Source organism: Staurois parvus, unplaced genomic scaffold (assembly GCF_062004578.1).
Source record: "Staurois parvus isolate SC_StPar_1 unplaced genomic scaffold, SC_StPar_1.0 ptg000086l, whole genome shotgun sequence".
Classification (NCBI taxonomy): Eukaryota; Metazoa; Chordata; class Amphibia; order Anura; family Ranidae; genus Staurois; species Staurois parvus.
Genome location: NW_028317882.1, coordinates 623234 through 643418, shown reverse-complemented (window position 1 = coordinate 643418; position 20185 = coordinate 623234). Strand labels below are relative to the sequence as shown.

General features: G+C 39.1%; 1 protein-coding gene across 1 annotated transcript in view; it reads left to right on the top strand.

The window, feature by feature from the left end:
* The first annotated feature begins 2125 nt into the window (after nt 1-2125).
* The window catches only part of PDE6B (phosphodiesterase 6B), a 96323-nt gene continuing 78263 nt past the window's right edge, over nt 2126-20185 (top strand). The window contains exons 1-3 of the mRNA XM_089670125.1: nt 2126-2632; nt 7210-7362; nt 14731-14820. Coding sequence (XP_089526251.1) covers nt 2162-2632; nt 7210-7362; nt 14731-14820 — 714 coding nt within the window. The 5' untranslated portion in view covers nt 2126-2161. The remainder of the gene's footprint in view (nt 2633-7209; nt 7363-14730; nt 14821-20185) is intronic.

The following is a 20185-nucleotide window of genomic DNA, read 5'->3' as shown; positions in this document are numbered from 1 at the left end:
CAGATATAAATGAACAAACGGTCAATTTTTGCATCTGTTTTGCATTGGTTGTTAGAATGCCGGCGGATGCCAGCTCCTAACAACCAGTGACTTATTTCTGCTGTCAGTGGGGATTCCTGCTCAAGTGGGCTCAAGTGGTTAAGGACTACAGCCAGTGGATTTAAATACTGACATAAAAACTAATGTAAACGGATCCATTTTTTCTTTGACAAAATATGACTGAACTGATGAAGCAGACAGAATGCCTATGTGAAACAACCCTAAGACTCTATAAATCTGGCCATAGATGGATTGAAATTTGTCTGGTTCCTGCTAAACTGGCCAAATTTCGATTATTCGATGGCTGATCCCATTTGTGAGAAGTCGAGCTAATGATCGACTTATTATGAATGGGTCTGTTGGAAAATTGTTTGTTCAATCACCACTGCAGCCAATCAACTGTCAGAATACAATAGCACAACAGAGAGGATTCCTTTATCCACATTGCATGTGAGAATAGGCATTCAGTTTTTTCAAGCAGCCCTCTAACCCATGTATGCCCCGCTTAAGACTTTCTGTGCTGGTGACAATAGTAACCAGAACTAGACATGTGCGATTCGTTTTGTTACAAATTGAAATTCAGACACAATTTTTGTTATTAGGAGATTCGGATGTATCCAAATCTCTGAATCACAATAGTAACGAATATCAACAAATCCAAAATAAATAATAACAAAAACAAATTGGTTTGTATGGATTTTTTAATTTGTTGGGACTTCGTAGGGTTTTGTATGTTCAATAATATGTGTCACACTCTGTATTGTTATGATTGGACAAAGTCCAAAACATGAAAGTCGCAAGCAAGTTGCATCAAAGTTGCAAGCAAGTTGCCGAAATAACATAATGACATAACGATTGAATCTGAATCTTCCAAAATAACTTCTGAAAATACAAATCGAATTCGAACAACCAATATACACAACAAATTCAAACTGAAACTAATTCCAAAACCAAATCATTCTAACCTAATAAATATGACAAAAGTAAATTATTAACTTTACAAATGAATCCGAAACTAAACTAAATATTTGTTTCATCGTACAAATTCAAATATATGAAACTAATTCCAAAAACAAATCATTCTAACCTAATAAATATGACAAAACGAAATGATTGACTTAACAAATGAATCTGAAACTAAACTAAATATTTGTTTCCTTGTGCACATCTCTAACCAGGACAAATAAAGATGGCGGGACACTGCAATAAAAACCTTTCAGGGGTTCTTAACCCTTTCCTTTGCTATAAAAAAAGTGTTAGCTATAGATATACTGTATACCAGGGGTGGGCAACTGTGGCCCTCCAGCTGTTGTAGAACTACAAGTCCCATGAGGCATTGCAAAACTGACAGTTACAAGCATGACTCCCAAAGGCAGAGGCATGATGGGACTTGTAGTTCACAAACAGCTGGAGGGCCACAGTTGCCCACCCCTGCTGTATACTATACTGTATTTAGCATTTGCAAAGCACACGGCTTGTAAAAAAAAAAACTTTTTGAGGCTCCTGTATACAAGGTGCTAAAGATGCAAAAATGTATATTTTACTGCTACTTTTAATTTTTTAATGAATATAATTTAAAAAAAATCAGTATACAATCTAAAATGCATGTGAGTAAATGCATATAATGCATTGATCACATGTCAGCTTCAGATAATACCATCTTGAGTGCCTGTTTAATTAAATCCTAAGAAGCTTTTAGGATGCATAGCACAGACACATCTAATGAATCCATCTGTATGGTCAGTAAACAACAAACAGTTGACTACATGAATGTGCCTGAGAAATTAAAGCACAATGTTATACATTTAAAGCATAATACATGTACAAAAATACATATCTATATGTCTCTATAGGAAATGACAGGGGATGATTGAAAGATTTAGGGTGAGTCACCTGATCTGGTTTGCTTGAGCAGCTCTGTCCTCCTCGAGACTCACCTTCAGCATTATTAAGAATACGCTTTGCTGTTCACAGTGAGATTAATACACAGTTGACTCATTCTCATGATAACCGGCGAGCTCCAGGCTGGACTTCATAAAGTATATCAATATTTCTTATATTGTTACGCAAGGCAATTACCTGATTTTTGACTACTGATTTTATTTTAATTTAAAATTTCACCATGAGTCTGAAAAAAGAGGATGTGTTGGCCTTTCTGGAAAACAATCCCAACTTCACAGAAAGATACTTTCAGAAGAAATTAAAACCAGAGACGATAACGGCCGCCGTTGGCCGTAAAGACCTCGCTGTGGATTTTGCTACTTTTCGAGAACTTGTTCAAGTGGAAGAAAGTGAAATTCTGTTTGAACTTGTTAAGGATATGCAAGAAAGTATAAACATGGAGAAGGTCGTATTCAAGACTCTAAGGAGAATCAGCACTCTAATTCATGCAGATCGCTGTAGTCTTTTTATGTACAGGCAAAGAAATGGAACTCCAGAGTTAGCTACAAGGCTTTTCAATGTCAACGAGCATAGTAAACTGGAGGACTGCCTTGTACCACCTGATAGTGAGATTGTGTTTCCTCTGGATATTGGAGTTGTAGGACATGTTGCTCATACAAAGAAGACCATTAACATTAAGGATGTGTGTGAGGTATGTTCTTTTCTAGTCTGTATATTCAAAGACAGTAGCTGTTTTTGTATACATACTCACATACGCACACTCACACATAAAGATGTGATATTGCACTGTTGTATTTGGACATTTAATCTTCTTATAAACATTTAACACATTTGCTTAACTATTAACATATACATATAAATGTTTAATTAATCTCTAAAGTCCAGGAGAACAGGGTTGTAAAACAGTAGATATTCTGATGCACTTTGGCTGTTACACATAGGTTGTAGACTCAATTCAATTTAAAGCATGTGATATTTGATATAATGATCATTATTTTCAGTTTTCATTGCTCAAAATATCTAAGTGAATTGAGCCTTATGTTTTCTATATAGAAAAAGATGCCACAGGACTGACCTACTTTGTCAGCAGTCAAATATTAGGCATGGAAATAGAGCAGGAATACAAGCCAAGAACAAATGTCATGACTTTGTTGTATACACATTAGGCAAAGAAAATGAAAAGATCTTTAAGTACTTACACAAAATAATTTATTAATGTAGGGTGCAGATGTAAGTCAAAATGGACCTTTGTTACCTAGACCATCCAGTTGATTGACACGGAAAGTTCTTTAAAAACATTTTAACTAATAAGGCCCAGTATTAGCTTTTTAAGGTTATGAATACGCATTGGGAAAGCAAAGTGGAAACCTACTTGAATAGCAAAGACTGGACAATATACTTTTCTTGCAGCGCCTGCAAGGACTTTAAATATACTTTTTATACTGGTTTGCCATGAATTGTCAGCATACTTTCTATTAGACTGTAGGGACTAGATAATAACAGTAGATTGGCTGTGTATTTTACAATGTACCAAGTCCACTAAGAACTGTGCTATACAGATTTTGAGCATTCCCAACAATGGTATTTAAATGAACATGGCAATATCATGCATGCTGCCATTTTGCAAGTGAAAAGACATGGCATAGTTGGAATAATGGTTGTTACTGAAAAACCTAGTACATTGCTGATTATAGTAAAATGATTACTGCAGACTACTTAAAACTCCTGAGCTAATGCCCAAAGATTCACATGGAGTTAAGTGTCTCAAAGTGCATTAAGCACTAGGAAGGCAGCTTGCAGTATTATAGGTTCTGCAAGAACACTTTAGACTGAGGCTGCAGAGACAACTAAGAGAGCCCAAATGTGAAGTTGCATTTCATGCATGTATATGTATATAAGTATGCTGTATGTGTATCCAACACATTTAAGGAGCTACTCCCTTTATCAGGGCTTGTGATGTAACAACGAGTACGAAGAATGGACTCATTCGATTATCTTCTCCACAACGATTTTGCTGAATTCAATTATTATATGTATTGGTATATGAGAAGTCCTGAAGAAAGGGAAACATTATGACCCTTGGAATGTTGTACATATTGGGGTTGATTTACTAAAACTGGAGAGTACAAAATCTGATGCAGCTCTGCATGATAACCAATCAGCTTCTAACTTCAGCTTGTTCAATTAAGCATTGACAAAAAAAACTGGCAGCTGATCGGTTTCTCTGCAGAGATGCACTAGATTTTGCACTCTCTACTTTTAGTAAATCAACCCTATTGGGTTTTTTTTTTGGAAAACAAATTGTATTTGGACTCATACTTTGGGTTAGGTGTTTTATGCCAACATCTGAGCATAAGGGCACCTTACTTTCTGCATTAAAGATCACTTATGGAAAGAAAGATGGCAGATTTTTTCTATGCATCCCACTTATATTTCTGGGGTGACAGGGTTAGGGCAAAGTAGAGATGTTTACTTGCTCACCTCATGATAGACACATCCGACAGCAGTGTGCACAGCTTTTTTGCCAAGCTTAAAGAAGATGGTAATGAGCTCCAAGATGCAGAGGTGGTACATTAAGGCCTTTTTAACAAGGTTCTATATCCAGCACCATTGTCAACATCCTAGCCTTGACTTGTAGAAGTTCCAAAACAAGATGCTATCCAAGAAGGAGGGGAAACCAAGTGAGCAATACAGATAATGTGTACAGACGTTGTGAATCTCTGCATAGAGAAAAATGTTCTTCTGTCTTCTTACTATGAGCTTACACATACATAATAATGCCAAAATTATAAATAAAATCTTGTGAGCTGCTATGGCAACCTATACAATTAATACTGCCAAAAAATAGGTGAAAATAGTAGATCACTTACAGCATACACATACCCATACAAATGTGTTATCAATATGCAAATACAATAAATTTGTGTTGCGCTTCACTAATAAACATATATAAAAAATATATATAATCTCCAAAATTTTAAGTCTCTTCCAAAATTTGTATATCTCTTCCAAAAAAATTTAAATTAAAACAGTGTCCATATTTCATCCATGACCATACACTCCTTCAAAGTATTGTGGACAAATTGACTAGTCCTTGGTTCACCTCTAATATGTTGTCATAACAACCATACACGCACCTTCACCAGTTGTGCTCTCACCTGGTAAATATGACCAAACCATTAAGTGAGGTCATAAATAGCTTGTGTCACTTAAGTGGACTGTGGCTGGATGGATTGTTATACTAAAGGGTTTGGATTCCCTCACTTCTTTAGTGATCTTCCTCCATTGGTCCGTGTACCATAACAAGTAATCAGAACATAGTGTCTTATCCTCTTAATACATGAATGTAATCTCGACAGGAGGTTACAGATTGTTCAATACATTCATGTATTAGAAGAGCATAAGGCACTATGTTCTGCTTATTTCTTATGGCACATGGACCAACGGAGGAAGATCACTAAAGAAGTGAAGGGATCCAAACCCTTTAGAATAACAATCCCATCCAGCCACAGTCCACTTAAGTGACACACAAGCTATTTATGACCTCACTTAATGGTTTGGTCATATTTACCAGGTGAGAGCTCAACTGGTGAAGGTGCACGTGTGGTTGGTATGGCAAAACATTAGAGGTGAATCAAGGACTAGTCGATTTCTGCACAATACTTTGAAGGAGTGTATGGTCACGGATGAAATATGGACATTATGTATAAATTTTAATTTTTTCAGAAAAGATATACAAATTTTGGATGATACTTATAAGTTTTGAAAGATTATATATATTTTTTTATATATGTTTATTAGTGGAGCATGACACTAATTTATTGTATTTACATACATAATAATGTACCAGTAATTACAACCTTTAGAAACTAAACATTTTCTTTCAATTCCACTCTTGTGGAAAGAGTTTGAGATTAAGTCAGGTTTTTCTTATTGTCTGCCGCACATTTTAGAATTTCCCCTAATGTCCTGTCCCAGGAAGCACCATCTCCTAAACAAGAAGTGAGGGGAAATATCCCCAGTAGGGACACAGCAATAACAAGTGTTATCATTATCTTGGCAAATTTTAGGGCACACATACTATTACTATTGTGGGAAATACTTTAGCCATTTATATGAGCATAAATGAATTCAAAAATAACACATTTTTTCCTCGATTTACTTGGATGGTTAATGGGGAGCAGATTAAAAGTTTTAGCTGCTTAAATGTAAGCTTTACTGTTCTGCTTCTGCAATCTAAGCACTGAAAGTGTGATCTTTATAATCTAAGCACTGAAAGTGTGATCTTTATAAATGATCCAGTTGTGGTGTGACAACTTTTTGTAGCTTGGCTGACAGTGACTCGACCCAAATGACATCTTGCAGATTGTAGAACGTTTTAGTCCAAAAACTTGTGCAGATCATAACAGATAAACATCAGGTAGTTACTGTAAAAAAAAAATCATACTGTCTATTTTCAGTAGAATACAATAGATGTGGTCAATGGAGGCTAAAGCATGAAGAAAAAGGATGGGAGTGACTACATAGAGCATCCTCTAGCTACAATGTGAGATTGGGACAAAATTATTAAAGACAAACAGACAATGCAAAAAGAGAAAAACAGGAGGTACTAGCTAAGGGCAGTAATTGGATGCTGTATTTAATAAACACAAGAGGCAAGAAAATGACAAGCTCATCTGTGTAGAGGAATGTGGCCACTCCTCTCCATCCTGCAGGTACTGCCAGTCATACACCTAGGGTGCCATGGATGTGAGCTGGGACAGTGTGGAGCTATGTGTGCGTATTACCGCATGGTGACACAGTGACCGCCGCTCTACACCACCCCCTGCTGAGTGACTGGGCACACCACAGCGCGCCTCACAACTGAGTTCTTCTCTTTTTTGCATGTAGAGTTGGCTTTGCTCTATAGGATGGCTGCCGTTATCTGACACCCAGTGTCCCAGAGACTTTTTAAAGTCTTGATTATGTCTATGGACATTATATGAATTATTCTTTTAACAGTGTTAATTTACATTCAATGCGTACTTGTTTTCAGCACAGAGGTATACGTATAACAGTTACATATACACACCTCATTTGCCTTGCAGGCATCTGATATTATTCATATTGCTCATAATCCATATTGTATCATGTTGGAATAATCTCACCTCTGTGCACCAGAATTTCTCCTTTATAAACAGACAATGCATGTATAACATGATATTTACCTTTTCTAAATGTGTAAAACAAATTATTTATTTTACTAATTGTCAAAATGTCTTGGCGCAGGCCACCACTTACAGCAGATTTGCAGATGAGCTTACAGATTACAAAACAAAAAATATACTGGCTACACCGATTATGAATGGAAAAGATGTTGTTGCTGTTATTATGGCAGTCAACAAGACCGATGGACCGTTCTTTACGAAATATGATGAAAATGTAAGTATTAAAGTTTATGCTGAAAATGTTTTCATCTTTTATGTCAAATTAAATTACATTGCATGTTTTTTTCCAAAATAGGTATGCCACCTACGTGTTATACCAACCACCAACTGTGTTTCTAATATCTAAAATGATACCTTCATTTTAAGTGGACAGGACAATAGTTTAATCAGTTGTTGGGCTGATGACCAGAATTTGAACAGTGATTTGGCCAGAGAAAACATTTCTATACATTCTATCACATGTTCAGCAGGGAGTGGATATCAGCAGCAGTGCTGCCACTGCCTCCTGCTGGATAAGGGTGAGCTAATGTGCTCAGTTTTTGGATCACAAACAGTTCTGTGAATCTTGCTCAAAGTTCAAATTTTGTGGAAAATCTAATTGAAGTCTATTGAGCACCAATCTTTTTATTCTATTCTGGCCATTTGTAGGGTTAATACGCTATCTATTGTCTAAAAAAAGGCATGAGAAGCCAGGTATTGCCATGGGGAATAGGTACTAATGCCAAAATTACCCATTCGAGTCCCATATGTCATTTTAAAACCGCACCAGAGTCAGCAGGAATCAGCAGCTTCTGCTTTTCCCTGCAGGGGTTCAGTGACAGCCAGCATTCAGCACTAAGCCCAGCAGCTGGAACAATTATCTTGTGTGCTTCCGATGCTTCTGCAGATCACATTTGCATTTACATCTGGAGTGTAGTGATGTCAAATGTGATGTCACTGCACTTAGTGTCATTATGGAGGCTGGGACAGAGCTGTTGCAGCTCTGTTCAGTCTCTCTCAACAGCAGTAGGTGACTGCTATAGTGATTTGCTGCTGGCAGATTGCTCTTAGAAGCAATCTGCCGTTGCACATCTGCATGCGGAAGGGGGGGGGGTCTGGATCAGTGTGTTAAAAAATTGTTTTAAAAAGTGTAAAAAACAGAAGAAAAAAAAAATATTCTTAAAATAATTAACATTTCCTTGCAAAAGATATCTCCAGGTCACCACAGTAATGTTGGATGGCATTTGCATTAAATCAAAGAATCAACCACTAAATACCCAAGTGCAATCACTCCTATAATTCCACTCCTGAATATATGTATACTTTATGTACTGCTGCACACACTCATGTGTTCCCACAAGTTAATCCCTTGACGCTGACGTCACACAAATATGCGGACTCACAGAACTGGGCTTTTTTCCGTGAGGTTGCATATTTGCGTACTTGTCTTTGTGCTGGGAGCGCACCACACAGCATGCTCTCAGCACAAAGACAGGGGTGTCACTGAGAACCCCGGGTCCTGTTCTAATGATCTGGACCCGGGACTCCCTATTCTGGGTCACATGATTGCTGTGATACCCTCTGACTGGCTATCACAGTGATAAGTCACTGTGAAGCCTGCCCCCCTTGTTTTTTTTTTCTCTTTGAAAGGAGGAGAGAGATACATTGTATCTATCTCTCTCCTTGTAGAAAGAAAAAAAAGTTTGGAAAAAAAAGATAAATAAATATTAATAAATAAAAGAAAAAATATAGAAAAAATACCTAGATCAAGGTTTGATGTAGTTGAATTCCAGGGTTAGTGTTTGGGTCAAGGTCAGAGGTCAAAGGTCATGGTCAAAGATCAGGATTTTTTTTTTTTATTGGTTTCAATGTCAGTTAATGTCAGTGTGTTTTAGGTAAAAAAAACGAAAAACAAAATGCGCACTATTGTTTCTGGGCCATACTACAGGTACAAACAACAACTAACCATACACATACAGTTGTGTTCAAAATAATAGCAGTCAGACATCACTAACCTGATCAATCACTGTTTTTGGTAGAAATGATATTTCTACATGGCAAATAATTTACTAGCAGGTGTAGTAGAGTAATAGAAATCCAACAGACCCAACAGTCATGACATGCATGCTGCTGATTCTGTGTAATTGAATCACTAATTGAAAGGGGCATGTTCAAAATAATAGCAGTGTGAAGTTCTATTAGTGAGGTCATTCATTCTTTGAAACACAGGTGGCAATTATTGCCCTTTTTTAAGGAAGGAAGGCAGCAAATGTTGTACATGCTGGTTACAGTGCATTTCTCTCTGAAATTCTGAGGAAAATGGGTCGTTCCAGACATTGTTCAGAAGAACAGCGTACCTTGATTAAAAAGTTGATTGGAGAGGGGAAAACATATAAAGAAGTGCAGAAAATGATAGGCTGCTCAGCTAAAATGATCGCAAATGCTTTAAAATGGCAACCAAAACCTGAAAGACGTGGAAGAAAGCGAAAAACTACCATTCGAATGGATAGAAGAATAGCCAAAATGGCAAGGACTCAGCCAACAATCAGCTCCAGGAAGATCAAAAAAGGTCTAAAGTTACCTGTGAGCACTGTTACAATTAGAAGACGCCTATGTGAAGCCAAGCTATCTGCAAGAAGCCCCCGCAAAGTCCCACTGTTGAAAAAAAGACGTGCTGAAGAGGTTACAATTTGCCAAAGAGCACATTGACTGGCCTAAAGAGAAATGGCGCAACATTTTGTGGACTGATGAAAGTAAGATTGTTCTTTTTGGGTCTAGTGGCTGGAGACAGTTTGTCAGACGACCCCCAAACACTGAATTCAAGCCACAGTACACTGTGAAGACAGTGAAGCATGGTTGCGCAAGCATCATGATATGGGGATGTTTCTCATACTACGGTATTGGGCCTATTTATCGCATACCAGGGATCATGGAACAGTTTGAATACATCAGAATACTTGAAGAGGTCATGCTGCCTTATGCTCAAGAGGAAATGCCCTTGAAATGGGTGTTCCAACAAGACAACGACCCCAAACACACCAGTAAACGTGCAACATCTTGGTTCTAGACCAACAAGATTGACGTTATGGAGTGGCCAGCCCAATCCCCGGAACTTAATCCAATAGAAAACTTGTGGGGTGACATGAAAAATGCAGTTTCTGAGGCAAAACCAAGAAATAGAGAAGAACTGTGGAATGTAGTCCAACCATCCTGGGCTGGAATACCTGTTCACAGGTGCCAGAAGTTGGTTGACTCCATGTAACACAGATGTACAGCAGTTCTCAGAAACAGTGCTTATACAACTAAATATTCATTAAGTGATTCAAAGGAAAGCAAAATCTTCAAATATTTTTCAGTTTATATAGTGAATGTTTGAGTTTGTAAAGAAGAATACAAACACTGCTATTTTTTTGAACAGTCTAATATTCACTTTTCTTCAATTGTTTTAGAGGAACAACACAAATGTGATATATTTTTCTTCATGTTTTGATTTGGAATAGAATGTGTAGTGTTCCCAATGCATTTGTGTGTATGGAAATAAAAGCTATTAGAAGGATTTTGAGCTTTATTCACTATTTTCAACACACTGCTATTATTTTGAACACAACTGTATATTGTATCGCTGCGATTGTCAAGAGCTGGAGAATTTATTTTGGGTTGTTCTTTGGTGGCAAGTTATGGTAGTAACAAGAAACACACAGCTAAATTAAAAAATATATTTTTTTTTTTTACTATTTTTAGCCAGTTTTCCTTTGATAATAAAACAAAAATCAGGAGATATCCATTACCATTTACCACCAAAATAAAAGACCCATTTGTCCTGAAAAAAACAAGGTATAATTCACCTGGATGTACAAAGTGGTTGTGATGACCTGTTCTGTTTTACTAACACATGTCAACATTGTAAAATTTTACTTAGGCTTTAAGATTTGTTTTACCCTTAGGCGTGAAGGGGTTAAATAAATAAAAATAAATAAAATCAGTGCTGCGTAGTACTATGCAATAAACAGACCAATCTATACCCTTTAATTGTCATCACTCAAAAAGAAAAAATGAAAATGCTCATGTAAGTGAATGTATTGTCAATAGAATTATTAACAATTGTAAACTCGTGAAAAACTTCTTGTTATACTAATTTAAACCCTTATCAACTCATCTTATTTTTTTCTTATTGTTCAGGTAATGCAAAAAGTTCCTTCCCCCCTGCGTGCAATGCATAAAGGTGTCCTATGTTCAATTTGAGCTTTACCATTCTGCTACATTGCATGAAAGTCATACTAATGTGATAATATTTAAATAAGCAGATGCTTATGATCTTATTCAGTAACTATATGGGCAGGTGCAAATTACACAAACATTCCATTCAGAAAAAAAATACACATTGCAAAGAGATTAGCCCCCAACTAGCTGCAATGAAATGGATGACATTCATTACTCTGAGGGTACAGCGGTGCAACTGACAAAAACAATATATAAGACATGCATGTACAGTACAGAATGATAAAGTGCTCCATGTGCTAGGAATATCTTCCTATGAAACTATGTTGGAAATTATGCAGATCTCCCTGTGATCACACTGTAGCTGCTGTCACCTGTCAATATGAACAAGATTATTTTAATTTATTAAAATCCAAGTTATGGCTCAGAGAATGTTCTTTCTTACCTGTAATGAAATTGAATACATTCACAAGAAACAAGTATCCTTTCTCTAATGCCAGAATTTTAGCTCTAGGGTGCTATTACTAGGAGTATAATATGTATATATGTTTTATTGTGGAGTAGCATATTATCTTGCCTGGGAACTTTTGGAAATCAGAATTCCTGAGATTGGGGATGGAGTAGGAGCAGGGTCAATCACAGTGTGTTTTGCGCTCCTAGCAGAATTTGATTCTTAAAGAGGGCGGGGCTTAAAAGATAGGGTTCCAAATCTACAATTAAATAACAATAAATATAAAAATAATACAGTACTGGTTTATAGGCTATGTATACTGTTTATAGGTTAGAAGCTAGACCAATCCTTTCTCACCCCGATAGCACCAAGATTTGCTCAGTTTTTGCTTAAATGGCCACAGATTCTTCCTCCAGTATCTCCTGCCACTCTCTTCTAATACCATTACCCCCAGCATCACTGTTACAATCAGGAATCGGGCTCAGAGACCTGTAGCTATATTAGTATAGGGACTCCCAGTGACCAGAAAGATTGGTGCAGAGTCTAAGTACTAACTGGTGTTCACCAGAGCTCCTGATGGTGGAGATGGGTTTAGTTGCTTGTTAGTATCAGGTCAAGGTCCTCAGGATTGCTCCACCAGGAGGTGAGCAAGCTGGGGTCCAGTAGGGCATATAGCAGGTAAGATTCCAACAGTAAAAGTCAGTAAAAAAGCCAAAGATCAGTAACAAGTAGTTGCAGGTTGGGATCAGGTAGAGGTGTACAGTAGTCAAGGAACAAGCCAAAGGTCAGTAACTAGTGATAACAAAGATATGGATGGCAGCAGGAAAGACAAGAACAAGATATTGGCTGGAGAGAGCACAATAATCTGGCAAACAGGAAGTGCAGAGACACAGCTTAACCACTTTAAGTCCACCCTATAGCAGATTTACTGCTGCAGGGCGGACGTTCTGTGCAAATACAAGTATATAAACATGATTTTGCACGTCCGCCATAGGGGCATGCATGCCACCGGAGCTCCCTTTCTGTTGTGATTGGACAATGCAGAAGCCAATCAACAGGTGCCAGCTAATGGATGAGTGCAGACCAGGGGTGGACTGACCATTTGGAAACTCGGGTGCTGCCCGAGGGCCCGGGTTCAGTAGGGGGCCCCATGAGATACCCCTGGTACCTTTTTCATAGGCTTTTTTGAGTTTGGACAAGGACACAGGGGCCCCATGATGCCCTATTGCCCGAGGGCCCCATGAGTTGTAAGTCCGCCCCTGGTGCAGACACGCATTTATCGCCAAAGAGACTGACAGAATACAGCTCTGCCTATGTAAACAAGGCAGGGCTGTGTTCTGTCAGCAGCGATCTACTAGATTTTATTCTGGTAATAAAATCTAGCAGATTGCCTAGTAAAAAACACCTAACACAGTACACAAATCACATAGCTAGGCACACAGCTAACCCTTTTATAGCCCCAGATGTTTAACCCTTTCCCAGTCAGTGTCATTAATATAGTGACAGTGTATATTTTTGCACTGATCACTGTATTAGTGTCACTGGTTCCCACAAAGTGTCAGTTAGTGTCAGACTGTCTGTCGCAATATTGCAGTCCCGCTATAAGTTGCTGATTGCCATCATTACTAGTATTTTAAAAAAATTCATGTGTGTATATACCGCCATTTCTAGTTGCTATAACTTTTGCAACAACCAATCAAGATACACATACTGGGATTTTTTTGTACCAAAAATATATAGCAGAATACATTTAGTCCTAAATTTATGAAGAAATTAGATTTTTTTTTATTTTTCTTATTGGATATGTTTTATAGCAGAAAATTAAAAAAACTGAGGTGATCAAATACCCCTGGAAAATATATAACCAATGTGGGAATTTTTCCCATTTAATAGGATGCAGCAACAGCCCTGAAGAAGGGAGAGTCTTTTCTCCCAAAACACATTGACTTGATGGACTTGCCATTACTCTCAATAAATGCATCTTAATCTACCATCAAAAGTGCATTATTTTGGAAATCGAACACTCCTTCTTTTCTATCAGTCCTTGTGTGTCCACCTTACTGGAAAAAAAAATGGCTGCAGTTACAGAATGTCTGATTGGACACCCATACTGTACAATGAAATAATGAGTACATTTTGAAGAACTTATGTGACCACAGCTATTTAGCTCCAAAGATTTCACAAGCTCCAATAATGACCTGGCAAGCAGATCCGAATTCTGACATTGCCGGGTCAATTCCAGCAAGTTTCCAGGTAGGCCTTTAATTCCATATTTTACATTAGTGTAGAGCGATTTCAGTCGAAAACAGTATCAAGCAGGACATTGCAAGACATACAGAAGATATTCAGAGCAGGTGTTGGCACAACATCTTCATGAAAACAGATACATCTAGTAAGTGGATATCGTTCAAGCATTGATTGGTTTAATTTTTTTATCCAATTGATATTTTACATTTTCCTTCATTAATGGAATGAAGAAGCAGTCTGCAGAACTTGTGATCACAGGTTTTTCATGTAAAAAAAGCACAAATACAACATGCCACACCTGCTGGCATTAGGCATTTTATATGTGATTTTATTCAAATGTGCATTTTTGGTGGCCTGGGCAGGGTTGGTGCTTTGGAATTGCTATAGTGGGTTTCCCTAGCAGCAGTGGGTTTCCCTAGTAGCAGCGTTTATTTTCTTTTAACAAGTATTACTGGAATACAAAATATAGGGGTCTACCGATAAATGTTTCAACGCAGAATTCACACAAGATTAAACCAAGATGCACACCTTTTTCTAACTGGATTGGATTTGGAAAATTATGTAAATCCCAAAGCTGTATGACTCTTTTGTGAAAACATTTATAAAATGACCCAACATAATTAAAACTGCATGCATCATTTTATTTTAAACTTGCTGATATGTATATATATATTTTTGTAATTACAGGTGTTTTTAAAATATTTAAATTTTGCCTCCTTAAACCTGAAAATCTACCACCTTAGTTATCTCCATAACTGTGAGACACGTCGAGGTCAGGTAAGGTAGCTAAAATGTTGATTGCTATCTTATAGTTAATATCAACATTGTAAATAGTATAGCTAAAATGATTTCTGTCTTCTAAATTATATTTGCATTGTTGGTAATGTAGTGCACCGCAAGCTCGACTATTAAAGGGTAAGTTCACTTTTGTTCACTTTTTTTTCCTAAATTCCAGCTCCCCTATGTACCAATATAGCATTAATGTACTTTGCAGAAATTCAAAAGCTTTCGTTTTTCTACACACCTTTCTCAATGTCAGAGACTTTAGGTCATGACACAGGAAGGAATTGACCAGCAGACCTCATTACCACACACCCTGCATCATCTACCTTCCTGCCTCCCACCCACTTCCAGGTGCATGATTATTAAATGAAATGCAATCAGTCCGTGATCACTGTTCTTACGAAATACACAGACATTGATTTTTTTTTTTCTACTTTAACCGCTTCCCGTCTGGCCCATGTATATAAACGGCCGGACGGGAGCAGTGCAGGGGTGGGTGGTCATTTATAAGCATCCTCCCACTTCCCTGCCTAGGAGTGCGTGGCACTGATCGTTGTACAGGACCTCTGTACCAGGTCCCAATCAGGCTGTAAAAGCAATCATTTCTCCTTCTCTCTGGCTGCATTCTTGCAGCCATTGAGAAATATTGTGAGAGCTGTGATTGGTCACAGCTTGTCACATGGCCAATCAGTGATCACATGAATAGTAGTAAGCAAGATGTCACTTCTGACATCATTGCTTACTACGTGTGAAATCTGCGAATGATCACAGAGGTCACATGGTGACACGTTACTGCTAGGGTGACAGTACGTTGAAAAAAACATAAATAAAAAAAAATAAAATAAAAATGAAAACAAAATTTTGGAAAATGTATAATTTTTGGTTATAAACTAATTTGGGTTATTTTTTTTTTCAATAAAAAGATAGCTGAATACATTTTTGCCAAGATTTATGAATAAAGATTATTCATTTGCAAAATGAAAAACACTTTCTTCTAAATGCTTGGAATTTTTTATTTATATAGAAAATAAAATCTCAGTGGTGAATAAATACCACCAAAATAAAGTTGTATCTATCTCAAAAAAATTCATATGGGTATAGTGTTGCATGACCGCGCAATTGTCATTCAAAGTGTGCTAGCGCTGAAAGCTGAAAAGTGGCCTGAGCAGGAAGGGAGTGAAAGTGTCCAGACCAGGGGCGGACTGACCATTTGGGTACTCGGGCACTGCCAGAGGGCCCGGGGTCAGTAGGGGGCCCCATGAGATGCCCCTGGTACTTTTCATGGGCTTTTTTGGGTATGGTTTGAGTGTGGGCGAGGACACAGGGGCCCCATGATCCCCTATTGCCCCGGGGCCCCATGAGTTGTCAGTCCGCTCCTGGTCCGGACTTGAAGTGGCTAACCTTCATCTTGCATAGATCATTAATTTGGCAATATCTGCTGAGAGATCAGATGACAGCCTATGTGGCTAGAACTGTAGTACTGAAAACAGGAGAATTGTGTTCTGGGTTCTGTAAAGCTCATCATACCCTATACAATCTGATTGTACAATCTCCTTTAGATCTACCATCAACTATGTAGTGCAAGGGCTTGCCTGATTGGATACAAAGTGAATTTCATAGATAGGTGGGTCCACCTATTTCTTAGTTCTTGGAAATCTAAAAGAAATTGTACACATATTGCACAATCAGATTGCATAGTGTATGGCTATCGTTATACACGTATATAGGAGGGAGTGGACAGAGACTCTCAGCTGTCAGGCCCTGTTCACATCTCCATGTAGTGAGAACTCACATTCCCACATGGGTTTTTTTGGGGGGCGTTTTGGAGCATTTTCACTTGTCACGCCTAAGGCAGCTCATCCACTTGAATGGGCTGCCCTAAATGCAACAATCTCCCCATAGAAGAACCAGAACTGTTATTTTTTAGAGTGTAGCGTGGTGCTTTTTTTACTGTGATTTTTGGTGCAGCGCATTTCTGAAATGCAGGGCAAAGTGTGCATTTTCTGTGCAGATTGGCATGCATTCGTTAACACAGACGTAAATGAAGCCTCATTGTTCTGTGTAAATGCACCAATTTCTCTTTAAGGCCCCATTCACATATAGAGTAGTGGGAGAGCAATTTCTTTTAGATTTTCCAGAACTAAGGAATAGGTGGACCCACCGATCTACTAAATTCAATTTGTATCCAATCAGGCAGGCCCTTGAACTACATAGTTGATGGTAGATCTAAAGGAGATTGTTCAATCAGATTGTATAGGGTGTGGTGAGCTGTACAGAACCCAGAACACAATTCTCCTGTTTTCAATACTACAGTTCTATCCACGTTCTCAGCACATATTGCCAAATGAATGATCTATGCAAAAAAAAAAAAAATCGATATCTGAGTGTTTAGTTAGAACAGTAATCACCTGGAAGTGGGTGGGAGGCAGGAGGGTAGATGATGCAGGGAGTGTGCTAATGAGGTCAGCTGGTCAATTCGTTCCTGTGTCTAAAGTCTAAAGACCTAAAGTCTCTGCAGGAAATAAGGCAGAAGTAATGGAGATGCTTTATTATACAGCCATCTGGACTCTGACAAGTATGTAGAAAAAATGGAAAGCTTTTGAATTTCTGCAAAAGAAGTACTGGTACATAGGGGAGCTGGAATTTAGAAAAAAAAGTGAACAAAAGTGAACTTATCCTTTAAACCCTTGAACATTACTTTTTAACATGCCACCATTGAACCTTTGACATTTTTATCAATAAGAGTATATGGAATTTTTAATATATATATATATATATATATATATATATATATATATATATATATATATATATATAGTGGGGTTAGCTCAGGTGGGGGATCTCCTTCCCTGGGACAAAGGAAAGCCTGCTGTGCGGTCTACATCAAAATCTGACTGGTTGTCAGCTTTATTTAAAAGGTTTGCAGAAAATAAACAAAACATGAAAATAAACCCTTGCCATCCAGGCACTAACTAAACAAAAGGCGTTTCCTCTCTCAGAGGTGAAGGGCTTCTCCCTGTCACCGAAATAAAACAAACGCAAACCTTTTCTTGTAGGTATCGTCCATACACACAGCTCTCTCAGAACACCTCTCTGAGTCCCAGGCCACGAGCAACTCCTTGCTCTAGCCCTGCCTCCTTTATACCACCTGTTGGTGGTCATCAGTGGAGCCCAAACTCTGGTCCGGACCCACCTGCTTAACTGTGGCCCCGAAAACCTGGAGTGGACTCCACCTAAACGGTCAGGTATGAGCATATGCGAGGTGACACATAACGTCCCTCTATCACCTCGCCGTTCATCCTGTCACATATCCCCCCCCTCTGCTCAAGCCCCTGCGGCTGAGCAACTGTCCCAACCAGACAATGGACCCGGGAGAGGGCATCTACATTACTTTGCAGTTTCCCCGCTCTGTGTTCCACTGTGAATTTGAACACTTGTAGCGCGAGAAACCACCTTGTCACTCGACTGTTTTTCTCCTTATTATCACACATCCATTTGAGCGGGGCATGATCAGTAACCAACTTGAACGGTCTTCCTAACAGGTAATATTTCAGGGCCTCCAAGGCCCATTTGATGGCCAAACATTCCTTCTCCACAATGGCTTTTCATCAATGGCAATCACACACATTTGCTTTTCCATGCGTTTCTGACATGCTGCAGTACATACCACCTGTGCAAAAAGAGACATGCGTTTTCCTAAATAAGCATTTTCACATTGCATAGGTTCATCATTTAAAGGACAGTTTGCAGCAATATGACCTAACGCATGACAACGATAACAGATTATATGTTCAGTGTTTAGACCTCTAAATGGCTTTGGGGACCTTCCTGACCTATTTGGCCAGTCTCTAGGTCCTAAGCCTACAGTCTCATTATCTGACACAATAGTCTTATCATTTTTTTCTGAGCCTTTGGCCCATGGAACAGTCTTACCGGATCCTCCGGATAGTTTTCCACCCCTAGTGACCTTGGGGTATGGCCCAGGTGAATGAAAAAAGTCCTCAGCGGCTGCATATCTCTCCACCAGGTCCACCAGCTCGTTTGCAGATTTAGGGTCTCCACGGCCGACCCACTTCCTCAAAGTGGCAGGGAGTGCATGCAAATATTGGTCCATGACCACACGCTCCACAATCTGAGGGCCTGACAATACCTCTGGCTGGAGCCGCTTTTTGGAGAGATGTATCAAATCGAACATCTGAGATCTGGGTGGTTTGTCAGCCCTAAAATGCCACTGATGCACCCGCTGAGCCCGGACTGCAATGGTGACACCCAGGCGTGCAAGGACCTCAGCCTTCAGTTTCTCATAGTCCTGGGCATCCCCTGGTTCCAGGTCATAATAGGCTTTTTGGGATTCACCTGTCAAAAATGGTGCAAGCAGTCCTGCCCATTGCTCCTTTTTCCATCCTTCCCGAACAGCAACCCTTTCAAAAGTTGTGAGATAGGCCTCCACATCATCCGCAGGTGTCATCTTCTGCAAAACATAGCTGGCCCGCGCCATTTTCTGCTCCACTGGCAGTGGATCTGCAGATTCCTTCTTTAATTCTAATAGGTGTTGGGCCACCTGCTTAAGGAGCTCTCGGTCTGCTTCTTGGGCCTCCGCAAACTGGCGATTTGTCTCCCGTTGTGCTGCATTGGCCTGCAGCAAGGCTCTTATTATTTCCTCCATCTTCCCACTTGCTCAGGAAGTGCCCGCATCCTCCACCATATGTGGGGTTAGCTCAGGTGGGGGATCTCCTTCCCTGGGACAAAGGTAGACCGCACAGCAGGCTTTCATCAAAATCTGACTGGTTGTCAGCTTTATTTAAAAGGTTTGCAGAAAATAAACAAAACATGAAAATAAACCCTTGCCATCCAGGCACTAACTAAACAAAAGGCATTTCCTCTCTCAGAGGTGAAGGGCTTCTCCCTGTCACCGAAATAAAACAAACGCAAACCTTTTCTTGTAGGTATAGTACACACACAGCTCTCTCAGAACACCTCTCTGAGTCCCAGGCCACGAGCAACTCCTTGCTCCAGCCCTGCCTTATTTATACCACCTGTTGGTGGTCATCAGTGGAGCCCAAACTCTGGTCCGGACCCACCTGCTTAACTGTGGCCCCGAAAACCCGGAGTGGACTCCACCTAAACGGTCAGGTATGAGCATATGCGAGGTGACACATAGTGTCCCTCTATCACCTCGCCGTTCATCCTGTCACAATATATATATATATATATATATATATATATATATATTGACAGTGCTGTACAATGCCACTGTGGTATTGGATTGTAGATCACACAGAGTTCACAAGGATGCAGGTTGAGTGGCTCCAGAATGTTTATGCCGAAAGGAGGAAATTGTTTTTTCAATTTACTCTGG